Below are 26,399 nucleotides of genomic sequence, written 5' to 3' on the forward strand. Positions count from 1 at the left end.
TTTCTTATTTCTCAGGAACTACGGAACAGATTTACTCCATTTAAAAAAAAGGTCTCTTCCTGAAACAAGGGCTACCTTTTTGCCAACTTTTGTGTAATTCCGTTCAGCATTTCGAGCTGTAGCCAGGTCTAAAGTTTCCTATGGGAATTAAGATGGAGAAAACAAGTTTTGGGACCCCCATTTTTTCTCAGCCCCAGCTTGCCAAATCACCCCGAAACTTTCAAACAAGAGCTGACCGGAGCGGGCCACAAGTTTTGAAAATTTCATGAAGATTCGTCAACCGGCACCAAAGATATTGAGAAAACAAAAAAACAATTTTCCTATGGAAACTAGGTCCTAACTATAACTACCTATTGGCGACCGCCAGTAGGTAATATATATATATATATATAAATGTATATATATACATCCACAAGATAGGTTGCCCCAGTTGAGGAGGCCACCACGGAGGACATTCTGGCAACGAGGGCTCCAGTCTGATCAGCTCATCCATGGTCCTTTGCAATGCGATGCGTGGCTCAATGCGTTTCGGGCCTCCGCCCTTACTCACGAGCCTGAAAAAGTGCACAGATGGCAACCAATGATTTCACCTCTACTTTATTTTTAAAAAGTCCCGCCCTAATGGGCGTGTACTTGCGTCTGTTGCGGTGTATGCAGTAAGATGCATTCTGGTATTAGCAGTAAAAAAACAATAAGTTTTACCCCAGTGGGTTGGTGCCAAATGTCCCGATAAAATTTCAATAAAATCCACAGTGGGTGAAAGGACAGTGGAAAGCTGGATCCAGGCACTTGGAATGCTGAGTGCCAGTATGGAACGGAGGTATTCAACACGAGTGGGATGGCATAATCCTGATGCCCAGCTTTCCACTCTCCTATATATATATGGGAATTAAGATGGAGAAAACAAGTTTTGGGATCCCCATTTTTTCTCAGCCCCCGCTTGCCAATTCACCCCGGAACTTTCAAACAAGAGCTGACCAGAGCGGGCCACAAGTTTTGAAAATTTCATGAAGATTCGTCAACCGGCGCCAAAAATATTGAGAAAACAAAAAAACAATTTTCCTATGGAAACTAAGTCCTAACTATAACTACGTATTGGCGACCGCAAGTAGGTAATATATATATAAATAAATATATATAATCGCTACCAAGTTGCACCAAGGGCCAGGGCACTCATAGGCGGGTGCTGTAACGCGGTGGTGCCCGCGTTTAAAATCCACGCTACCAACAATGTCCACGCTCTCGGACAAAGCACAGCACTCCGGGAGGATTCCGTATATTAGTTTATTCGGCAACAAGCAAAAAGACAGACGCGTTTCAGGGTATCCTTCGTCAGTGTCTAATTACGCTAGCCGCGCGAGAACTATTTTAAATTCAAAAGACCCATGACGTCACTTCCTCACCCATACGGCCAATGCAATATTGTCTATCGCATGGCGGCCATCTTAACAGGGTGAAGATAACGTACCAGCCTATAGAGTTATACACAATTTCAGGTATTGCTCTCGACATTTAAGAATTACATCAACAGCGTTAAAACACAATTGTTACTAATCATGATTGAAAACAATTGTTAATCAATTAGCATATTGTAAATATCATTTAACAATTATGTTACAAAGAGAGCTACACATCTTAGTACAATTAAGCCGTGGATCGGCATGTATATTGTAGCAAGCCTCATGATGTACATTTTGAACCTCGGTGTATTAAATAATTCATTCAATGGTTCATTAAACAGTAAAGCCGTGAATCGGCCTAAGCATTTTATAGTGAAGTAGTCCACTGAAATCCATGAGACTAAATCCCCACAAATGTAAGAAAGAGTCAAAACATACTCGAGGGAAACCTAAGTAGGAGACAAGAGTTGTTCTTACCCCTTATATTCCCTGAGTTGCATGAGTGAAACGACAAAGAGAGGAAGAGATTACAGTTACGTCTACAAAGTCTACCAAATTACCTCCCCAGATGCACAGCTAATTCCTCTCCACTATTCAACCCAAAGGGTGTTTTGGTGTGCAAATCAATAATGTAGCGGGACTCAAGTCTCCGCAAGCGTTGCACTCTATCCCCACCTCTTGGATTAATATATACACAGTCCAAGCCAAAATACTGTAACAGTTCCCTGTTACTCTTGTGTTTGAGGGCGAAATGTCTGGCTACAGGGTAGTTACTATCTTTATTCATGATTGCGCGTTGGTGTTCCAAGATGCGCATCTTTACACTATGAATAGTGCTGCCGATATATTTAAGTCCACAGGGACACAAGGACAAGGAGAGGCGGCTGGTGGCGCACGAAGCAGAGGAAGAGGCAAGGGCGCATCCCGAGCGAAGCGCAGCAACAGGGGAAAACGATGGTAAAAGAAAGCAATGATTTGACCATCATCAACCTCACGCCACGTGTATTAAGCGAAGCTGAGGAGGCAGCCTTGAAATTAGGATTATCATTCTGCCCAAGCGACCGCTTAGAATACACGCAGACGCGCATTGATTTATTCAAATTTGTCCGGAAAATTAAGCTACAGAAATATTTCAAATTGAAACCTTCTATAACTGAAGCAAGAAGACTGAAGCACAAATCTAGGCAGAAAGTAACAGATGTCTTAACGGCCCAAGATCTGGATACAATCGAACTGTTGGAAGAATTACGGGCAGAAGAATCAATTACAACCTCACAGAGTGAGGATTTAGTCCTGAGAGTACATCGGGCAGCAATTGAGCAAGAAACACCCTCAACCACTTTCAAGCCCCCTTCCATTTTCAACCCACAAATGCCATACGATGCTATAGACTCGTTCTCTGATGCCGTACTTCATGATCTTCAGAAATTCAGAATCAAGGCTTCCTCCCACCCACCGAAACAACAGAGGAACTTAACCCATGAACAAGAAGTGATCCTTAAAAACCTGGCTATGGATGACAATATCATTTGTAAACCTTCGGATAAAGGGGGTAACATAGTGTTACTCACTAGAGAACAATACTGTCGAGAATCTTATCGGCAGTTGAATGATACCAAGTTCTATGAAAAGACCAATAAAGATGTGTATCAAACCAGTATCACAAAGTATCATGCCCTGATTACCAGATGGCATAAGTTAGGTTTGCTTGACATCAATGAATTTCTCTTTTTACGGAACAATGAACCAGTTACACCTACGTTCTATCAATTACCGAAGATACACAAAGATAAAATTGACCCACCCGGGAGACCGATAGTCTCTTCACAGGGCAGCTTAGCAGAGAACATGTCCATTTATATAGACAGTTTTCTCCATCCATTTGTCACACAATTGAAGTCATATGTTAAGGACACCAAAGACTTTATTCTTCATTTGATGGACATGCACTGGGAACCTACCTTCAAACTAATTGCTATGGACATTACTAGCCTATACACCTGTATAGATCATCACCAGGGTATAATGGCAATGCGATACTTCCTGAATAGAAGGCCCCTCAAGTTTGCAGAGCACAGCAGTATGCTGTTAGAATTCATTGAATTTTGCCTTCATAACAACATTTTCTTATTTCAGGGGCAGCTATTTAAACAAATCTCTGGTACAGCTATGGGCACCTGCTTCGCCCCCAGCTATGCGAATCTCTTCGTAGGTTGGTGGGAGGAGCAGGTGGCCCTTAGTGATGAAAGACAAAAATGGGCCGAACACATAGTTGTGTGGTATCGTTACATCGACGATCTTTTTATAATCTGGAGAGGCTCAATTGAACAAGCTGAAAATTTCATTTCTGAACTTAATAATAACAATCTTAATCTTGGGTTCACACATGAAATTAGCACCACTGAAGTTAATTATCTAGATCTAAAGGTGCAGGTGAAGGATGGCAACCTTGGTACAGATTTATATCGGAAACCGACTGCCGGTAATTCAATCTTACATGGCAGTAGCAACCACCCACCCAAGTTGATAAATAGCATACCCTATGGGGAACTTCTCCGGCTCAAACGAAACTGCACCAGAGAAAACGATTTTGTATCTGCTGCTGCTAACTGCTTCACAAGATTTCTTAACAGGGGCTATAGCCAGGAAGTTTTGAATGCAGCACTAGTGAGAGTCAATAAGATTAATAGGAAGGATCTGCTGATCCGTAATGATACCCAGCTGAACAGCATAAAAAGGAGTAATTCTGAAGGTAGCAAATTGCGGATGATAACAACTTTCTCAGATGATGCAAATACTTTGAGGAATATAATGAAAAGGAATTGGCATATATTGCAAACCGATTCCGTAATGGGGAAAGAAATCCCGACAGTGCCACTGATTACCTTCCGCAAATCACGGTCTTTGAGGGATAAACTAGTTCAGAGCTACCTACCACCTGTAAGTCAACCTAAAGGTGTTCTGAAAGAAATGAAAGGTTTTTTCCCTTGTGGGAAATGCAAAGCTTGCTGTAACAGCAAAAGAACCTTGAGCTACACAATCGATGGGATAAAAAAATCTAAACCCATAGATAAATTCATTACTTGCACTACCACACATGTAGTTTACTGTCTATTGTGTCCCTGTGGACTTAAATATATCGGCAGCACTATTCATAGTGTAAAGATGCGCATCTTGGAACACCAACGCGCAATCATGAATAAAGATAGTAACTACCCTGTAGCCAGACATTTCGCCCTCAAACACAAGAGTAACAGGGAACTGTTACAGTATGTTACAGTATTTTGGCTTGGACTGTGTATATATTAATCCAAGAGGTGGGGATAGAGTGCAACGCTTGCGGAGACTTGAGTCCCGCTACATTATTGATTTGCACACCAAAACACCCTTTGGGTTGAATAGTGGAGAGGAATTAGCTGTGCATCTGGGGAGGTAATTTGGTAGACTTTGTAGACGTAACTGTAATCTCTTCCTCTCTTTGTCGTTTCACTCATGCAACTCAGGGAATATAAGGGGTAAGAACAACTCTTGTCTCCTACTTAGGTTTCCCTCGAGTATGTTTTGACTCTTTCTTACATTTGTGGGGATTTAGTCTCATGGATTTCAGTGGACTACTTCACTATAAAATGCTTAGGCCGATTCACGGCTTTACTGTTTAATGAACCATTGAATGAATTATTTAATACACCGAGGTTCAAAATGTACATCATGAGGCTTGCTACAATATACATGCCGATCCACGGCTTAATTGTACTAAGATGTGTAGCTCTCTTTGTAACATAATTGTTAAATGATATTTACAATATGCTAATTGATTAACAATTGTTTTCAATCATGATTAGTAACAATTGTGTTTTAACGCTGTTGATGTAATTCTTAAATGTCGAGAGCAATACCTGAAATTGTGTATAACTCTATAGGCTGGTACGTTATCTTCACCCTGTTAAGATGGCCGCCATGCGATAGACAATATTGCATTGGCCGTATGGGTGAGGAAGTGACGTCATGGGTCTTTTGAATTTAAAATAGTTCTCGCGCGGCTAGCGTAATTAGACACTGACGAAGGATACCCTGAAACGCGTCTGTCTTTTTGCTTGTTGCCGAATAAACTAATATACGGAATCCTCCCGGAGTGCTGTGCTTTGTCCGAGAGCGTGGACATTGTTGGTAGCGTGGATATAAATATATATATATACATCCACAAGATAGGTTGCCCCAGTTGAGGAGGCCACCACGGAGGACCTTCTGGCAACGAGGGCTCCAGTCTGACCATCTCATCCATGGTCCTTTGCAATGCGATGCGCGGCTCAATGCGTTTCGGGCCTCCGCCCTTGCTCACGAGCCTGAAAAAGTGCACAGATGGCAACCAATGATTTCACCTCTGCTTTATTTAAAAAAAAAGTCCTGCCCTAATGGGCGTGTACTTGCGTCTGTTGCGGCGTATGCAGTAAGATGCATTCTGGTATTAGCAGTAAAAAAACAATAAGTATTACCCCAGTGGGTTGGTGCCAAATGTCCCGATAAAATTTCAATAAAATCCACAGTGGGTGAAAGGACAGTGGAAAGCCGGATCCAGGCACTTGGAATGCTGAGTGCCAGTATGGAACGGAGGCATTCAACACGAGTGGGATGGCATAATCCTGATGCCCAGCTTTCCACTCTCCTATATATATATATATGTGTATATATATATCACTTAAAAAACCATAGGTTTCACACATGTTATAGTTTCACTCGTAAAAACCCAATGAAATTCCCCCGTTATAGTTAGTTCAGATAACTATAACTCGCACACCCGCAATCCACTGCTCATGATGTCACATATTACATCATTCATGACATGGTCAGTGGCATCACTCATGACATCACTGATGACATCATCCTTGTGATAGAGTGGCGGTCGCGCGAGTTATAGTTATCTGAACTAACTATAACGGGGGAATTTCATTGGGTTTTTACGAGTGAAATGTCCAGCTAACTATAACATGTGTGAAACCTATGGTTTTTTAAGTGAATTTGCAAGGTTTTTTAAATGCTAATTCCTAACTATAACGTGTGTGAAACCTATGGTTTTTAAAGTGAATTTTTACGGTTTTTTAAATGCTAAGTTATGTATTTATTAATTCTTTTTTTTTTCAAGGTTTTTCACCGAACTCTCTTCCCTGCCCCCTTTTCATCTTTTCCACCTTTTTTCTACCTTTCTTTATCAGTGCGACAGACAAAATGGCGGCCGACACTTCCTGATTTCGACCGATTCGAATGTTTACTGACATCTATCAACCAATCAGAATTTCGCTCGCGCACGGCACCGTTCGCGCACAGTGCGCGCACGGTGCGCGCGTATAGATATTTATATGCTTTTAAATGCTATTTTCTCAGGAAATACTTAACAGATTAACACCAGACCTGCAAAAGGCACTTCCCTGACCTGAGGACTACCTCTCTGCCTAATTTCAAGTAATTCTGTTCAGCCGTTCGGGCTGTACCTTCGACTAAAGGTCCTATGGAAAAATGCATGGGGAAAACGCGTTTTGGGACCCCCCTTTTTTCTCGGCCCCCCCTTGACGAATCACCCAGAGACTTTCAGGGTAGGAGCTGAGCGGAGCGCCCCATTTGTTTTGAAAATTTCGCGAGGATTCGCGAACCGGCGTTAAAGTTATTCAAAATAGAATTTTGAGATTTCCTATGGAAACACGATCATAACTATAACTATCTACTGGCGACCGCCAGTAGATTATATATATATAATATATATATATATATCTATATATATATATATATATATATATATATATATATATATATATATATATATATATATATTCCCCCAATAGTGAAGCCATTGTTGATGAATAGTTCTTATTAAAATTTACGTATGTATGCAGTGACCTACATACATGTTAAGCATAGAAACACAAGTAATAAGTACATTTCTTAAGCAGAACTAATGAAAATCTATTTATTTATAAACAAGATTACTATACACATTCATATAAAGGAATACACATATCTAGGTACACATTTTTACTCCAAATAAATGCTTATATACACAGGGATATGCTGTATATTTATGCTTTAGTATGGTGGTTATGTGGGGAAGAGCCAACTCTTTAGTAGTCTTCTTCTTGTGGTAGGAAACTGTTCCCACTGATGTTCAATGGCATAATAAGCTAGTACTGTGTGAACCTTTACTGCCTGCTTGCAGTTGTACCCACATGCCAAGCAAAATGCCTTTCCCTAAATTGGTTATCCAGCCTAGGCAACAAATTTCTTGCCTCAGAATGTTCCACACGTTTTGAGCCAGGCATCCTGCTGAATGAAATCCGTCACATGTGTATATGTTGAGTGTTTCGGCTAAAACGTCATACAGTGCTACAATAGTCTTAAAACAAGCATTTACAATGCAATCGGTCTCGCATCAGTGAAAGTTAGAGCTATTGGCATGTTAAATGATGTTGCTTTTTACTTACGTTTTTTGTTTTTATTGGAGTTGATGTATGTTGTTGGTAGTGGAATTAAGTGGTTTAAATTGGAATTGTTAGTTGTGGAATGGTGTGGAGTGAAATTGTGAGGTGTGTAGTGTATTTATGTATTAGAAATATGTGGTATGGTGAATAGATAGGGGTGAAAGCTGTATAAAACAGATAGAAAGCAAGATTGCGTGTGATAGGTACTTTGTGTATGAAGTGGTGAATGAACTCTAGATACGGTAGGAGACAGTGTGTGAGAAAGAGAAAATGAAGGGGAGGGAAGGTTTTAGACGCATAAAGAGGTTAAGCTTGTGTATGCAGAAGACACCAAAAGAAGTGGAGGTGAGTGTGTGTTTGAAGTTTTTTTTAAGGTTATAATATACAAACTGTGCTGAAAGACCAGAAGTGATTCAATATGAGAAATGCTGAATCAGTGTGTTTGTGTGCAATGGAATTATGTGGATAGTAACTATGTGGTATTAAGTGTAGTGGACTTATGTGCAGTGTTATGGCGTGTTGTGGAGTGGTATGTATTGAGTGGAATTAAGTGGCGTGGTTTAGAATTATGTGGCATTATGAAGAATTTTGTGGGGTGGAGTGGTGGGATTATGCGTTATGGAGTGGAATTTTGTGCCATGGAATGGAGTTGTGTGTATGGAGTGGAGTTTATTTATGTTGTGTGGTATGGTATTGTGTGACACTGAATAGTGTGGTGTGGCATTGTGTGGCATGGTGTGATTTTATGTGGGATGTAAATATGGGGCACGTTGCAGAATAGAATTTTGTTGAGTGTAATTATTTGTTTTGGAGCTTCGTGTATATATGTTGGGTAAAATTATGTGGTGTGAAGTGTAATTATGTAGAGTTGAATTGTGTTGCGTGGAGTGTCATGAAATTATGTTCCATACAGTAGTATTATGTAAAGTGTAATTATGTGGCATGGAGCAGAATGGAAATTTGTGGCATTAAATTTGATGTATTGTTGTTATGTGGCATGTAATGGAATGATGTGGAGTCAAATTGTGTGGTGTGGAATTATGGGATGTTGAATTGTGTTGTGGAGTGGATTTATGCAGCATGCATTTGTGTGCTGTGGAATTGCATGGCACTTAATTGTGTGGCAGTGTTTTAAATTATGTGGAGTTGAATGCTTGTTGTGTGCATAAGCCAGCTGAGTGCAGGGCGCAGTCTGCATTATTTGGCTATATTGTCCAGTGATCTCAGTGGGCCTTAGATTGCTGTTGACTTGGAATGGGCTTGTGTTGTTGAAAGTATTTAAAACTAATAGGTCAGAATTGTATAAAATAAGCAAAATGTCTCTTGAAAGGACTTGGCTGGAAGCACTTGGGTACCTTCGAGGTTGATATGAGGACAACCAGTCCCTCCAACTGCCATTATTTTCCAATGACGAATGAGTGCTCGGAATGGAGCCCACCTGCCCAACACTGTAATCCTAGGCAGTTGCAAGGAATGGGAGGCGCGAGTGGGGCAGGAACACAGAGAAGTGGGGGGTGGGCGTGAAAAGAAGCAAAAGGGCCTAAAGAATAAAAAAAATACATTCAAACCTCAATCACAACGCAAGCAGCAAAGAGACAAGGGCAAGAAACATGGAAAAGTGGTGGATGGAAGGGGCACGAAGAAACAGGGACCACTAATTAAATAAGCAAGGACGTGGATCGGGAAGGGCGTATGGGCAGGAAAATATAGGGTATGGGGTGGGGCGAAGGAGACAGCACAGCGAGAAACAGTGGTGAGGCCTTTGAATCCAGGAGCCACACCCTCGAAATCGCAATGGGGTGAACACTAATCCCCCAACACCCGTCTGAGTGGGAATCTGCAAATACAGAAATTATAAGGAATAATGCTTTTGGCACCACTGCACCCTTCTTATGTGTAATCCATCCTCTGACCAAAGAGGTGCAGCGCCAAGCAGCTGCAAGAGAACAAGAGCGGCGTGCAAGCAGGCAACTATAGTAAGCTCAGAATCCGAGTCTCAGCTTCACAAGGCAGCGGCGGTGCTAAAAACCCACTCAACAATAAGAACAGCTCCTGAGCCACCTCCACTGGCTAAACCACGATGCCATAGCAGTCGCACCTTCAGAGAGCACAGGGCCCATTCAGTCGCCTATTGGAAAAGCGTGCAAATTAACCCCGTCCCCCATGCATATAAAGGGGCACACCACACTTATAGAAGTGCCCGTTGTCAGCATGCAGGCTGCAAACAAAAGAAGCTACAAAAAATAAACAAGCACAAAGTGCGTTGTTGTTCAAGCAGCGCAGGTCCTGTGATGTGGGCGCTGTGCTAATAAAAGGCGTGTGACCGTACAAGTCCACTGGCATAAGAGCAGCACTTTTGAGGCGATTTGCTAGCACTGCTGTCTCAACAAAGGGAGACTCCAACATGAATCCCAAGAGGGAGAGGATGTGGTGCAGTGCTCAGAGCTGCAGACTCAGGAGCTGAGGATCCGCATTCGAACTTCGGCTCAGCAACCTGTGAATCTGGGCAAATAACTTAATCTCCCCCGTGCCCGCAATATATAAATCTATTAATTTACATTTTTTATAAAAAGCAGCGATCTCGAAGCGGTGGTGGGGTGGGCAAGCAATGTTGTGGGAGGGTTTAAGGAGTGGGAAGAGACAAAGCCGGGAGATTAATTGTAAGAAGCGGTTATTTAAATTAAACAAAAGAAAAGGCAAGCAGTCACCTCGGAGGGGTGGTTTGGGATGGGCAATCAGTGTTGTGGAATCGGTGAGGGGTTGGGGGGATAGCACATGAAGATTAAGTGACGGCAGGGAAAATGAAGCTGTCGAAGTGAGGTAAACAGAACACTTAACAAGCAGAGGCAGGCCAACAAAAAAAAGAGTGCTCTTAAAGCTCTATAAATAACCTGAGTAAGAATACATGTAACAGTCCTCGTGGGAGGATACAAAAGTCCAAAAGAAGTGACTACTAAACCCATTCACCAAGCACTACCTGGCATTTCCAAAGGACAGAAAGAGGAACCAATTAAAAACATGGGTGGTGCTCCAAGCCCATATTCTAGAAACAGCGTGTCTCTAAGAGACAGCACATGCACTGTCTAGGCGAAACCTAACACATAATACACCTCACACAAAATGAAACAGGAAATTTGCACACCAGGTAAACCAAATGGGCTAAACTACAATTAACTTCACAGACAAAGTCTAAACTTTGCCCAATGCTAAATACCACGTTGAATGAAGGAAGTCGGTCACTTGCAAAAAGAGTAGCATGCCCTGGCTTTACTTGCTAATTTGTGCCCATCTGTTGTTAGAATGGTGAGTGAAAACTGGATAGAGTCAGATTGTTAGAATTTAGGATGGTCTCAAATCAAGTGAACAAGCCAGGCATACCACAATTTCATTGAAGCACACAGGGCCCGTCCATGCATATTGCATGCAACCAGCCACCACAATGAGGGCACAGAGCTTTCAAATGTGCTGGAGTTTTGCTTGCAGTGATCATTCCTCTTTTTTATTGGGTCCCGCAGCTAACAGATCACACAATATTCCGGAAACTGAAGATATTTCATATCAGCTGTAAGGACATAGAAGCAAACAGAAAACCACAATGGTGGTAGAAAGAGGTTTCGGAGCTCGTTTTCTTGGTTCCCACAACCTATAGACCACACATGTCTCAGAGAATTTAACTCTTCACATCAGTTGGTGGGACATAAAAGCAAATAGAGCATCACAGTGGTGGTAGAAGCAGGATTTGGAAGCTGGCTTGTCCACTCTGGTTGACAGGTTAATTACAAAGAGTCTTTGGAACAATAGAACGGGCTTTCTCTTTTCTCTGAGAAATAAGGGACAATTTTCAGGTTCCAGAACTGCTACAAAAGTCAGTGAGCACCAGCCTGGTAGTGTAGGAAAAAGCTGGATTTTAGCAGAGACATTTTTAAGTCTAGCTTGCACCACTGCCAGGGTGCCCTTAAACTAATATATGACCACTTCTAATAGCCATAAAGAAAATAGCGTCATTGTTATTATCTGGTCACTCAGATCTCATGTGGGCTTTCATGTAAAGCCAACTCGACAGAGGAAATAAGTTGTAGGCAAGATTTCTTCCGCTCATTCATTCTCATTTCAAGTAATGCCATGAAACAGACCAGAGGAAGTAGCTCTCTTAGTGGGCTTCAAGTGTGCAAGGGTGGCCTGCTGCCAGTCAGAACAAATGATACCTCGCAGCCTAATCAGCACGAAGACCCCTTCCAGTGTATGGTCAAAAGCGTGAAGCACACAAGGTCCATCCCACAGTGGTACGTCAGCGTAGGATTGCCCTTTCCCAAACCATCCTACAGAGCCAAAGCTGAAGGATACGGCTGTTTGCAAACTGTCTGGGATTGGTTCGACTTCTAGATAACATTTTGTAACATTTTATGAAATGATGTTTTGTAAGCAAGCCACTGTGTATGATTAAGATTAAATGGGTTAGCTTCACTAAAATTATCAATTTTCTTCAATGTATTCATTACTACCAAGCAAATACCAATTTATGCTTTAAGTTTTGATATAGACAACCAAGTATACTGGCCTGTAGCCATTCTCTTTATCCTTGAGCTTGACAAGCGCAAAGCTACAGAGATATAAACATTTCTATTAATTTCATTTGAAACATAAAATACTGTTTTGTAGGACTAAATAACATGCAGTAGTCATATTTAATAGTTTTTTTTAAAAAATACTAAGTGCTTCTTTTGAAAAGCTATTTGCACATATATCTATATTTACAAGTGTAAATTTTAGCTTGGAATTCACAAAGCCTGACTTATTTTAATTTAATGCAACTCTCCTCACAGAGGCAGAGAGTGGGTGTTTCGGAAAAGACACTCCTCAGAGGTATCTGAACATCCAGAAATTCATAATTTATGGGATTTTCCACATCAAATTCAATCCTCCATTTACGGAAGTCACAGGCAGGACTACATCCAGTGCTTAATTTGAGCCATTGGTTGCAGGTGGGGCCTTATTTCTGGGTACCAGCACTTATTTTTCCTCATCGTTTTCACTTATTTTTCCTCATCAGGCTTTGAACCAGACCAAGATTGAGAAACACACAAAAGAGGGGAAGAAGCACGAAGAGAGAGAGAGATCGAAAACCAGTGCTTCGTTTGAGCCGGTGGTGTCTGGTGCTTGGAACAGGCACATAATTGTTAGCACCGGCACCTATGGTAGTCAGACACATGGTGGCGCTGTTTATCTCATTTAGAGAGCAGCATAACAGAAGTTGTTGATAAATTCAATATACATTGGAAATGACTAATATCTGCCACCCAAAACAATTCTAATAGCTTTGGTGGACTGGAATAATCTGAATTGTCACACTTGTAGGAGTGTCATGGTTAGAAGGTGTGTTCGTAATGTCATTGGCAGTGGCGGAAAGGGCCATGGGTGAGATGAGCTGAAACGGCCCATGTTTTTTTTACAAATTAAGCACTGCTAAAAACCAGGGACAAAGGAGCAGGGATGAAAAAGAACGTGCAGGAGTGAGTCTGGAGGGCAGGAAATGTCTGGTGAAGGATTAAAGATATATGAGAGGGTATCAGAACTACACAGCGATGGCATTCAGTACCACAGCCTTCTGCAGCACCAGCAGCAGCTTCTGAGCAAAGGCTAGGGCCCTGACACTTACCATTTTACAAATTAAGCACTGTCTATCTCCACACATGAAAATGTAGGGTCCACCCATGAAACTGGTGGGAATGATGCTGAGGGCCTTTCTGCTTGGATACAAGAATTTAAAAGTAAAATTGTACTCTGATTTTGCCTGAACAAAAGCGTCAGTATACCCCTGATACATTTGAACATGCCTTAAATGGTAAAGCATGCGAGTACCAAGGAACAAACTGTAAATTTCAGAATTAGTCCAGTGAATGGTCAGTTGTTGCAAATATCAAGGGGGAGTTTTGGAATCCTTTCTGAATTACATGGTTGTTATACGTTTTCTCCAGATGAAGAAGGAAACCTACTTAAGTAATTTGGCAACTGCTTATTGTGCCAAAAAGGTACCTATGAGAGCATCCACGGTCGGACATAAGCCGCGGATGGTAAATAGGTTTGACTGTATGCCTCCACCATGGTGTGTTATTCCACCTGCAATCAGGTACTCAAGTGTTTGTTCTTCTTCTCTTTATGATCTTTCCCTGGGCTCCCATCACGGTTGCCCTTGTTGTAGGGCTCGGAGTCCCTGCCTGAACAACAAATTCGCGTTTTCTGATTCCAGCTGTGAGTACATAAAAAGTCTTTGTTTGCACCTATAATATCCATAGAAATAAACAAGTCATAGCCCTAAACCACAAGTCTAGCATGGTATCATTTGTGTGTTTTACCTGCCTATTGTGCTAACTCCACAGTAGAGCAATCACATCAGAGCACCACAGAAGAAGCAAAACCAACCAGGGGCACAATCAGCGGCACCCAGCGCTGGAAATGGAAATATTTGTATGGGAAATCCATAGATGATGGGAGAGGGAGAAAAGCAAACTGAGCAGTGCCCCTACCTCTGCTGGACTCTACTGGCCAGTGGAATACATCTTGTGTGCATCATTACTGAAAGGGCACTAGCAACCGCGCAGGCAGTCTGAGGAAAGAACCTCGCAGGCAGTCTATGTAATATCCTTGCAGGCAGTCTTTGTAATAACCTCACAGGCAGTCTATGTAATAACCTCGCAGGCAGTCTTTGTAATATCCTCGCAGGCAGTCTTTGAAATAACCTCGCAGGCAACCTATGTAAATAACCTCGCAGGCAATCTATGTAAATAACCTTGCAGGCAGTCTTTGTAATAATCTCGCAGGCAGTCTATGTAATAACCTCGCAGGCAGTCTATGTAATAACCTCGCAGGCAGTCAATGTAATAACCTCGCAGGCAGTCTTTGTAATAATCTCGCAGGCAGTCTATGTAATAACCTCGCAGGCAGTCTATGTAATAACCTTGCAGGCAACCTATGTAAATAACCTCGCAGGCAGTCTATGTAATAACCTTGCAGGCAACCTATGTTAATAACCTCGCAGGCAGTCTCGGTAGATAAATTTGCTTACAGTCTTTGTAAATATAACCTTGCAGGCAGCCTGTGTAAATAACTTTGCAGGCAGTCTCGGTAGATACATTTGCAAGCGGTCTATGTAAAATAACCTTGTCACCTCAAGCCACAAGCGCCTCACAGGCAGCATGAATCACACTCCCTTCGGATATCCCCATCAGATAAAATACCACATTCAAGGTGGTATTTGTTACTAAAAAGGAGATCAGCGTTCGCCTGAAAATCAGCCAAAATCACCGATGAGAGAAGGCTGACTGACCCCTGTCCAGGTCTCCGCCCTCTGCATTATTAACGGGTGACTGTGATTTTACGGCTTAGAAATACAACAGTAGCAGGAAGTGATGTGGTCCACTGTCGCTTTCCTTCACAATGAGTAAGTAGTATATGCATCATTGCAACGCTGGTAAGGAGTAGCTGCAGAGCCGCCGGGGCCGTGCGCCAGGGCCGATGAATGCTTGGTGGAATGTTATTTAGCCGGCAGTATTCGTCGGTATCCTTTATACAGCATTTAACAACCAGTGCAAGAAGAAAAGGTTTTTCTGATCCCTGCTTTTTATTTTATCCCAGGTTCCCTGGATGCACCCAGGCAGGCAGTGTGATTCCGTAGCCTCCTTCAGACCTGACACTGGTTTCTGTCCACTCTAGAATGGCCGAATGTCAAGTGACAGAAGAAGGAAGGACAAAGGCTGTTTGTGAAAAGCAGTTCTGGTTTTAAATTTTCGGTAACCCCAATTTATCTTCCAGATGCGGACTCAAATGAACGGATGAATTTCACACCCGACAAACAATTCAGCTAATGGACAATAATGGACATAAATTCATAAAATATTTTGAATATACTGGTGTAAGATACAATCAATGAGATGGTGGGTGGCGAATAACTCTAAATCCAAGAAGGGAGGAGCTGTATGCTCCCAACAAGGTCAGGCTCGGAACCATAAGAAACCCTGGCAACAATATTCAGACCAAACCTGCCCCCCCCTCATATTTCTCTCTCTCTGTTTCTCTTTTTGCCCCATAAATGACATTGAGCTCAAGACGGAGATAGCGCCCTGACCTTCAAAAGGCGGCTCCAATGGCGCTAGGCCCCAGAGAAGTGCCAGGTGGGATAAATGGCCAGGCGAGCCCTGGCAACAAGCACAGACAAGGCAGAGTTACTGCCACGGAACACTCAGTGTGAAGGGTTCCTGCAGCCCAGGTGTACATATCATTAAATATAGACAGAGGTTAATGGCTCTCTGTAAAGATGGCATTCACTGTCTCGATGATTCACTCAGCGTGCAGAATAATGGAAGCCACTCTGATCTACTGCACTAGATGACAGGCACCTGCCTCTGAGGCTTGAACCTGGGATCCTGTTTAATGTAACCGGTCAGGTGAAGCGCTCGCTGGGCCTGTCTGGGAGATGGATTCAATAGGGATCCTCGAGGCACAGGGCTCGCAGCGAGGAATCTTGGAGCATCGCATTACTGTGACATACAGCCTCATGAATGTGGCACAATGTATGTATTCCAAACACGGCCTCAGCCACCGGCAAGGCCTGGAAACGGAATATAGGGTGAGATCAGATTGAGGCAAGCAGTGCCAAGGCGAGTTGCTATTTTCAGCTCAGCTCGAGTGACAGCGGGAGTTACTGCTCTTACTAATAAACCAAGGAAGACAACTCTCGTGATTTTAATTCAAGATGCACAACAGGCGCCCTCTAGCATTACAGGAAGCACAGACATGATTTCAGCACGGCCAGATGAGCTGCATACCGCAAGCACTGCAGGGTTCAAGCGGGCTGACTTGGGCAGGGTAAGCTCGTGACCTGGTCCACTTGTTCTACCAAGCGGTCACGATGGACTGAAGACCCTTGTGTATGTGCTGGCCTGGGAACTGTGCACAGTGCATGGTTTGATTGCTGCACATTACAAGCTACCTCTGGAAGGATTCCAGTATCTCGCTCCGGTGGCGCCACAGGAAGTTATTAACATTTCACCAGTCAACTTTAGGAAGGACAATCGTTACATGAGAAATCCTGTGCAAGCTTGTAAGAACTTTTAAAGATTGTGTTCACCTTCGGTGACCTTTCGATCTCTATACCGTTGCAGCAGCAAGGAGTCCACACAACCATCATGCTGTGTGCTTATTCACTACCTTGAGACATACACTTCACACTATAGTATGTGCAGTAGAATACACCTTATATAGACATAAACTCTTAAAATGAAATTAAGTTAGAGGTATATTGCATGTCCATCATTGCCACACATGCAATAGACAGGGGGATGCTAATGTGGGACACTAGGACACTGTGGGACGTCAATGGGACCCTAGCACGGGAAATCCACCAAGGAGTACAGGGACTCAGCGATGAGGACAATAAGAATACCACCTGCACATTTGGAGACAATCAGCTATAAGCATATGAAACACATTTTAGCAACAGTGATTCCTCATCATTATAAATATTGCATTTTTAAAATAATACCAGACAATGGCACACACGTACATCCTCGAAATACAATTTTCAGGAACACAATATCACACATGCCCTTGGCAGAATTGACCTTTAGTCAGTGTTTTAGGTAAAATGAAAAAGGTGCGTGGGGTCCCTGAAAGAGTAGAGGCGAAAAAAGAGCAACCACAAATTATTTCCAAAACGTGTTACCTATGTAATTAGGGGCCTAGCTTGGAACATGTGAACTACAATCCTGTGCTTCACACAACATGTCATCTGACCATAATGTGAGTGCCCGTCTACAAATTTTCTAAAATTGCATCCAAACATATCACACAAAGACAAATATGCACCAAAACAAGCCAGGTCTGTTGGATTTGCCAATGCTCGCCATCAGTATCATAGAAATAATTAACAATGATTTGGTTGTGAATAATTACAGTTCGAAAAGTTTCCGTTTTGTAGATAGGAGACTGTGAATTACACATATGTGACCATCCTCTGTGCATTTACTCTCCGCAGACTTTACATGGATTCAATGGGCACGCACTTTGAACACCGTTCTACCACTGAGAGGAACCAGAGGAAACTCACACTGGCTTCAGGACCACGCCAGAGTTCTCCACCTTGAAAACTCAACGACAAACTGAACTCACCCAGACACCTGGAGGTGGCTCAGTTCTCAAGATGCGCTAAACAACATTTCTGTGTTGCATGAAAAAAACTACACAAACACAGCAGCTAGTAAAACAAACACACTTGCAGATTGCAAGATGTAGTAAAATAAGCAATGTAAGGAGGGACTCCTGCACTGACATAGATTACTTTAAAGTATTTTACAGGCATTCTCGAGAAATGTATCAATGTTTGCCTGTAAATTTAAGGACAGAATTACTGGCCCAGTAGGGAACTGTTTCAAACTCATTTTTTAAGTACTATCGGATCTCAGTCCCGGCAGGAGCCGCTCTGTTTAAAGCCCTGCCTTTACTTTTATTTCTCGGGCAGTCTCGAGTACTTGCTCTGATGCTACAAGAATAGATTCACCAGGAAGAAAATCCGACAAGGAAAGCTGGGAGGACTGAAGCCACTGCACTCCCCTTTCGGCAGGCGGCACTCTCTCTGCTGCGTTCTACAAGAACTCCCCCGGGAGATCTGGGCACTACCTTGGAAATATTTTGCAGCCTGTTTCTGTAGAGAACCACATGGCTGGGGCTGCGCGTCGCTACCAACACCTAAACTGCTGCTGTTTCACCCCCTCAAAGGGGAAAGAACGCTTTTATTTGCATTTGATGCATTAATGCTTGATAATCAGCCCCTTTAAAAAAAATCTATGACAAAGTCTTAGACCAATGATAATTAACATACCCATTTAATAGACGCTAACGATGTGTGAGTAAACCTTGAATGAGCGTCGCCCAAGCTCCCGTAATGCTGCTGGTGGCTGCAGGGGTTAGGGAAGTACTTCTCTTCACATAGCCATTTTCTACCTACATAGTTAAAGTAGGCAAAGTAATACTCCACCAAACATTAGGCTGTACTATAAGCAAGTGTTTACATCGCCTCAGTGTAGAAAGCTTGCAAAGAGTTTTGTCCCATTCACAATTGATTTTTTGGCTTTTAGCACAGATTTCAACCCATGAGTGGACGAGTGGAAGGTTCTGGAGGAGGAGCAGAAGCTCATTTTGCAATGACTACAGCGAAGAAGACTTGTACTCGGAGTAATGAAGATTACCGGTGAGTAACCAGAGCATTAAACCATGAATAGGAGCGCCATGCCTTACCATCAAATGTCAGGTAGACCCTTGCCTGCGGCTGGTACATCCCATTCACGCTAGCACTGCAAAGAAGAGTCCACATCAAGAGGCAGGGTACAGAGAAGGCCATCTCTTCTGATTGGTGATCTGCAGTCTATAGAGTAGGCCTATAAATAAAGAAATTCATTTACACTCAGATTTCGATCAAACAGATCAATCACATGGAAAGAAGGATGACACTTTTGAGTTTCTTCAGTAAGAAGCCTGACCTAACCAAGTGGGATTGTAGCTAGCGTGGCATAGGCTTTAGATGAAGGAAGACAAATGGACCCTTCTAACTCAAGTTAAGTAACTAGGTAGGGAAATACAGCCATATTCAATGTGCAGAAGGCGCCCACGCCCTTGGCCCAGAGGACACTGCAACTACTGGTAAAACAGACTCCAGTTTTCAAGTTGCAAATGGTGCCTTCTTGGATCTGTTTTGTGCACTGGTCTAAATAGGATAGGAGCAGTGACAGGTGTGACTATTTGAACAAGAATACTAACTGATATTAACAGACGTAGCCAGGCTTCAACAACTAGTACCAGGAGTCTAGTGACCACCCTAACATGCTGCAGAAAAGGACAGTAGGTGAGGGAAACCCTTAGGATTGCTAGGGACTGTTTGAAACTTGTCAACTGAAATGTCAGCCAAGGCTTTCCCACTTAAATGATTGGAATCATGAAAATATTGTGATGAGACATGTAATGCATGAGGAAACCTAATTGCACTCCATCATCAAAATATAATTATTCTTAGGACCCTTAACGGTAGGCTGAGATTGGCTTAGCTTTCACTGTGTGCTGTTATTAGACTGCACTCTGAGTTCAAGGAGCGTGACTCTGGTACACGAGGCAGACAGACAGTTGACAGGGTTATCTGCAGCGTGGGTGAGATTGGGGCAGTGATACTCAAAGTACAGCCCAGGGGCCACATGTGGCCCTCCTGACCTTTAGATGCGGCCCATGGGCAACAGACGCACTGTTCTGCTGTTAAGTGGACTCAGCACTAATATTGAAACAAATTTAAATAAACAGCAAGCACAGTGCGAAGCTGGGGGGCGGTCTGAGCCGGGCAGCACGAGTTTTGGGGGCAACTGCCTTCCCAGCTCTTACCCGCCGTCTCTGGCAGCAATAACAAGCACCCATCCCTCCCTCCTGAACGGAGAAAACTCGCTGCAACCCCCCTGCTCTTCACTGCGGCCGCTGTGGGGGGGGGGGGGGGCAAACTTAGGGACCACCATAGGCGACCAGAGGGCTAGCTGCGCCACTGAGCAAGCATTTATTTAAAGATTCATTTCAGTTAAAGAAAGGAAGTAACTAGGGTGTACTGCACCCCAGGTTGTCTAGTTCCTCATTGTAATTCAGTTCAGCCACTAGATGTACATGCTTCGCTTCCCCTGTACCCACTTTGCACCCCCGCCCACTTCCACCACCCTGCTGTTATTAGTGCGGCCCTGGGTCACACCAAAGACTAAACTTTTCGGCCCCAGGGAAAATGTTTGCGAGTGAGTACCCATGGATTAGGTGGACAAGTGTTAAGAGCTTCCTTGCCAACATGCTATCAGGCGTTAACACCTATTATTTGCCCTTACTTTCAATCTGTGCCCTCGTCTTCAGCTAGGGCCCGTACTGAGAGCAGTTAACGCCTTCGGAGGGCATTCATTGTCATTACAGCCCCGACCAGCTGACAATTTAAAATATAATGACACGTAATTAATCTACCTTTTAACACCTCTGCCTGCTGCGGCCAAACGTAAAGACAACTTCCGAGGCTGGAAACTTGGTAAGTTATGGGGTAACAAGTAGTGCCTAAATATATAAAAGTGTATTTGTAAGCCGTGTCCTTTGATGTGAAATCATGTACTCGGGCTGGAACTGGAGCTGGGATGAGAATGCTCGGGTTGCAGAGGGCAGGCCTGCCGCCCTGCCGCATCTGCCTCCACCATATCATGGTATCAGCTGGCGCTGACATATAATTAGGGCATCGGGTAACTTTGTTGCCACACAAATCGACAAAATCAACGCTGCAGTCAACAAACCGGATACAATATGTCCCGGCAAGAATGAAGCATTCACGCTGGGCCCAGTGACGCTTCCAAGGGCTGCCCCCCTGGCCTGCAGTGCAGCAGCAGCACTCAGCTCTGAAGCAGGTTCCCCGAACTGCAGAGTCAAAAGGCACCCCGTCAGCCAGGGGGAAAGCTGTTTCTAGCACACAGAGCTCGTTTCTGCACAGCCCCCCTCGGAAGACGCACCCGCATCACACACTGAACAGATTGCACTCTCAAGCAAAAGCAATGTGCGAAGAAGCGAACATGTGGCTCTAACAGATGCGGCCGGACTAGTATTCCACGCTAGTTGTAGTACCGCATGCCTCATTTGCAAGAATTAAGAAGGGAGAAAGCCCCCTTTCATCTGACTCGAATGCACGTTTCATGCAATTGTATGGAAAATGGCAACGGTTCCTTTTAATTGAATTTGGGGAGATCGGACCCATTTCGGGGACCGAGGACAGTTACCCGTCCTGAGTCCATTAACTGGCTTTAAAAAAATCTATATTGTCGGCTAAACCGGCTACCTTTCCTTGCCTCCATTAGTTCTGTGAATTATTCATGCGTGTTATTGCCTGGAGTGTATGACACGGCATTAAGTGGACATGACAGCAACAACTTCAACAGGCACATATCTCGAGCAGATTGAGATCCCCATTTAAAGTCTGTCTGTCTGTCCATTGCAACGCCCATATACATCTATTGTGAATGTACTGTGTTAAATCCAGCTCCGTTAATTGTGGGCGGTGCTAGCCCTAGGTTAATTTCACTACATTTAATCAGTTGGAAGGAACGCGGTGGAAAACGCCGCTCCACTTCTGAAGAACCCGCGCCCCAGCCGCGTGACTCGCTTTTTTTTTTCTATAAATGGTAATAAAAGTGCCAACGTGTACTAAAACGAAAGTTACAAGTCGTTCTCATATCAAATGACTAGTCAAAAGTCACGGTGTCTGGCTCGTCATTTAAGTTTCGTTCATATGCAACGCTGCCTCTGGCAGGTGCCGCGCCAAGACGTCAGCGTGCGCATTTAGTCCTCGTTTTCCAAGAGCCAGCCTAAGTGCAGCAAGATTTCCTACAAGCCTTTCCCTGGCAGCCCCAGAACAAAATATAATCTAGTGCAGAGTTTGTACAGTACGGGCAAGCATGACTTGTGCAAAAAAAAAATAACTTTAAGGTAATCTTACCAACTTGAAGAAAACAGCAACACGGAGGTATTCGCTGGCATCTGGCTTGAATCACAGTACAAACTCCATTCGCGTGAAGAAAATCTTTTAAATCCGACGCCGGGACATTCTGATAAACTTCACTTCTTTGTTTCTAAGCATTAACATCCAGTTTCCTTTAAAATAATATCCTTTTCTGGGTTTCTTAAAAGCCGTCAGTTCTTCCCTCTGCCTTGATTCCCGTATCAAGTGCCTGGGAGGGGATAGAAAGTAGCCGATCCTTGACAGCAGGCTGTGGTTTCTAGTTACAGTTGCCGCACACTCACTTCTCGCCGCCCTCCCTCCACAGCCACTGCCTTTGAGAGACAGCAGGCCGAGCCGCGCGCACACCGGTAGCCGGGCGAATCCGCGCAGTGCGCGTGATCCCTAATACAAGAGCCCCGCCCACTTTCAGTAACACAGTGAAGGCGGCGTGCGCGCGGGGAAGGGAGCCGGTTCTTTCGAGCAGGAGACGCACGCAGAGCTACTTGGGTACAACGAGATTTATTTATAACAGCCTGGTAATATCCCAACGAGGACCTCACAGCGCAAAAGAGTTCTAGCATCCCACTTTAACAGAATGGCCGTTGTGCAAACAGGACTAGAGCTGTGCTGTCCCGCTGTTGGAAAATATGCTGGCTGTGAAATTAAAGCGCCCAAGCCACCGTGGAAAAAGTGAGTGAGTCCTTTTATGGAAGAGAGATCTGCTTTTGTTCTGAAGATGAAAGCAAGAGCGCTGCCAGCTATTGTATTATTCTCGTTAAACATTTGAAATACTATAAGTAGCTTCCGAAGTTTGGAAACGCTTAGTGGAGCAGATACTAATGTAACTGCTTCCTGCATCTAATTTTATGCGGGTTGCAGGTACCACCGTAACCCGCAACAACTTTGTTCTGCAGGGAGTTGCAAGCTAGAGGCATTTTTGCCAAGATGGGATGCTTCAGTCTCCTTTCAATGTAATATTGTTAGGTGACTTGCAAATCTGCAAAAATCTGTGCGGTCATTTAATCATGTACGCACTAAGGGGCATAATATCAAGGACGGCGTAAAAATTATCGCCGGTTTAGCGGCAGAAAACTGCCGCTAAAGCGGCGATAATGGCCTTGATAATATGCCCTGGTGAATTCCCATAGAAGCCCATGTTCACACCGGAACCTGGGCTTCTATATGAATTCTCCAGGGCATATTATCAAGCCCATTATCGCCGCTTTAGCGGCAGTTTTCTGCCGCTAAAGCGGCGATAATTGTTAACGCCGTCCTTGATAATATGCCCCCAAGTTCAATGGTCCGGATCTCAAAATGCAGCACATAAAGTAGAATTACTCGCTCACTCATGAGGCTGAGAAAAAAATAACACCCCATAGGAACTAATGTTAAATTAAGCAAATCATTTCAACATTTAAATCTATCTATCTATCTATCTATCTATCTATCTATCTATCTATCTATCTATCTATCTATCTATCTATCTATCTATCTATCTATCTATCTATCTATCTATCTATCTATCTATCTATCTATCTATCTATCTGTCTGTCTGTCTGTCTGTCTGTCTGTCTGTCTGTCTGTCTGTCTGTCTGTCTGTCTGTCTGTCTGTCTGTCTGTCTGTATATATAGATATAGCTATAGAGCTAGCCAGTAGTCAGTTATAGTTAGTGTAGACTTGCGGCGCTGGGCCCTATGCGCACTGGCTGTGGTGCGCGCACACCAATAAAAGGGACATCACACCAGTATTGCAGTTTGGGTGCGGACTGCCCCCTAGTGGGCACGCCCCTTCTTTTTATTATGCGCTCTCCACCCGCCGGCGGGAGCGCGTGGGTGCGACATATCCGGACACGGCCGGGTAACAGCTAGACCGCTTCACTCATCATATCCCATCCCAACTCAGTCTCTTCTTCTTCCGTTGGAAACTTGCCGTTCCACTACTTGGCAGGCACAGTCTTTCAGGCGGGAACTTGGTCTGGGGTTCTCTCTCAGTCTGTTCCTGGGATGACCGCCCCGGGCGGCAACGCAGGATTCTGGTTGCACAGGGGTTGTCGTTGCCGTCACACACGTCCCAGGGGTCAGTGGTTCAGGCCCCTGGTATGCCTCGCTGTGTGCCGCTGGGGTTGTTGGCGGCACGGTACTCCCAAAGGGTTCTTCTTGCTCTGTTCCGTTGTTTACTCCGGTGTCTTGGGTGCTGTCAGCTTCTATGGTGGAGGAAGGTTCAGGCACCCCTTGAACCAGGAGATGTTCCAGGTCACTTTTTCTCCTCCCTTCGCTACAGTTACCATGGTCCCTTTCACATCGACCACCGTCCAGTGGCCCAGTTCTTACCTGGTCCGGAATTTTCCTCCTGGCCTCCTGTCTTTCATGATCATGATGTCTCCTCTTCATGCTTCCTGGGCGCTGCCCTCCGGGTCTTGCTGGCTGCAAGATTTTGCTTATTCCTCTGCTCAAGGACGTCTTCCTTGAGGTGTGGAGGCGGGGACCACCCTGGGCAAGACAAGGAGTGTATCTCGGCGGACTTCGATGAACATCAGCGCCCACGGTGTACATCGGGTAGTGCTGTGGGGGGTGATCCTATATTCCCAGAGGAATAGTTGTGAGGGTCACTCAGGGTCTGCATTCTCCACCACGGCAATCCGCAAAGAATTGTTGAGGGTCCTCATGAACCTCTGAACCTACCCATTGGCTTGCGGCCATTGTGGGGTGATGTGGCGATGCCGTACCCCGTGTTGCTGCATGAAATAATGCAACTCATTCCCTTCGAAGGGAGGCCCGTTGTCGCTCTTGATCTCCTCTGGGCACCCGAACATTGCAAAAGCTTTTTCAAGCACTGGGGCAACCTGGGAGAACACAGTGGAGCTGACCACCTCTACCAGGGGATACTTGGAGTAGCTGTCGATCATCACTATGGTCGTCCGACCATCGGGGAAACTCCCAAAATCGATGCTCACCTTCTCCCATGGGGTTTTGCCCTCTTCTTCCATCTGGACGGTCGCTGGTCTCTCCGAGGCACTGGTCAACGGGCAGGCCGGGCTCCCCATTGGCTTGCGGCCATTGTGGGGTGAAGCGGCAATGCCGTACGACATGTTGCTGCATGAAATCATGCAACTCATTCCCTTCGAAGGGAGGCACGTTGTCGCTCTTGATCTCCTCTGGGCACCCGAACATTGCAAAAGCCTTTTCAAGCACTGGGGCAACCCGGGAGAACGCAGTGGAGCTGACCTCCTCTACCAGGGGATACTTGGAGTAGCTGTCGATCATCACTACCGTTGTTCGACCATCGGGGAAACTCCCAAAATCGATGCTCACCTTCTCCCATGGGGTTTTACCCTGTTCTTCTGTCTGGACGGGCGCAGGTCTCTCCGAGGAACTGGTCAACTGGCAGGCCAGGCATCTTTTCACTGTTTCTTCCACCTGAGCCTCAAGCCCTGTAACCCACACCTTTTCTCGCATCCGTGCTTTTATTTTCTCAACTCCTTGGTGTCCCCTGTGGGCCAGCTGGGTTGCTTGATGTTGTAGAGCTGCCGGTATGACGACCCAAGACCCTCTTAGCAGAATCCCTCCTTGGGTTATGCTCAGCTCGTTCCTGATCCTCCATATCTTCAGGAGGCACTCCCTCTCAGGCCTGGCCCAGTCATTGGCCGATTGCAGGAATTGGTGCCGGTGTCCTCCTTGGACGGCTGCTCGCACTTTGGACAATACGGGATCCCCTTCTGCAGCAGTGGCAATGTCTTCCAACGTCAGGGCTTTTGGACACGTGATCGTTGAGATCATGTTCAAGTGGGCTTCCAGCGCATCGGCGACCAATTCATCTCCTTGTTCGTCTTGGGGTGCTGGGTGTCTCGAGAGGAAATCAGTGGGGTTTTTGGTGCCTGGGCGGTAGGCCACTTCCATTTTGTATTGCTGGAGCCCCATGGTCCATCCATCGATCCTCGGGAGTGGGTGTGGTGCTGACCCTCTGAACAGCGGCACTAAGGGTTGGTGGTCAGT

At 44.6% G+C, this 26,399-nt stretch overlaps 1 protein-coding gene across 2 annotated transcripts in view; it reads right to left on the reverse strand.

The window, feature by feature from the left end:
* The window catches only part of SEMA3C (semaphorin 3C), a 590,590-nt gene extending 567,798 nt beyond the window's left edge, over positions 1-22,792 (reverse strand). The window contains exons 1-2 of one of the 2 annotated variants that reach the window (XM_085652883.1): positions 22,404-22,792; positions 19,157-19,296 (exon numbers count right to left, since the gene is read on the reverse strand). In XM_085652883.1, the coding sequence (XP_085509009.1) occupies positions 19,157-19,259 (103 nt within the window). In that variant the 5' untranslated portion in view covers positions 19,260-19,296; positions 22,404-22,792. The remainder of the gene's footprint in view (positions 1-19,156; positions 19,297-22,403) is intronic. The other variant, XM_085652882.1, reaches the window with a different exon arrangement.
* Between the last annotated feature and the right edge of the window lie 3,607 nt (positions 22,793-26,399).

Source organism: Triturus cristatus, chromosome 4_1 (genome assembly GCF_964204655.1).
Source record: "Triturus cristatus chromosome 4_1, aTriCri1.1, whole genome shotgun sequence".
Taxonomy (NCBI): Eukaryota; Metazoa; Chordata; class Amphibia; order Caudata; family Salamandridae; genus Triturus; species Triturus cristatus.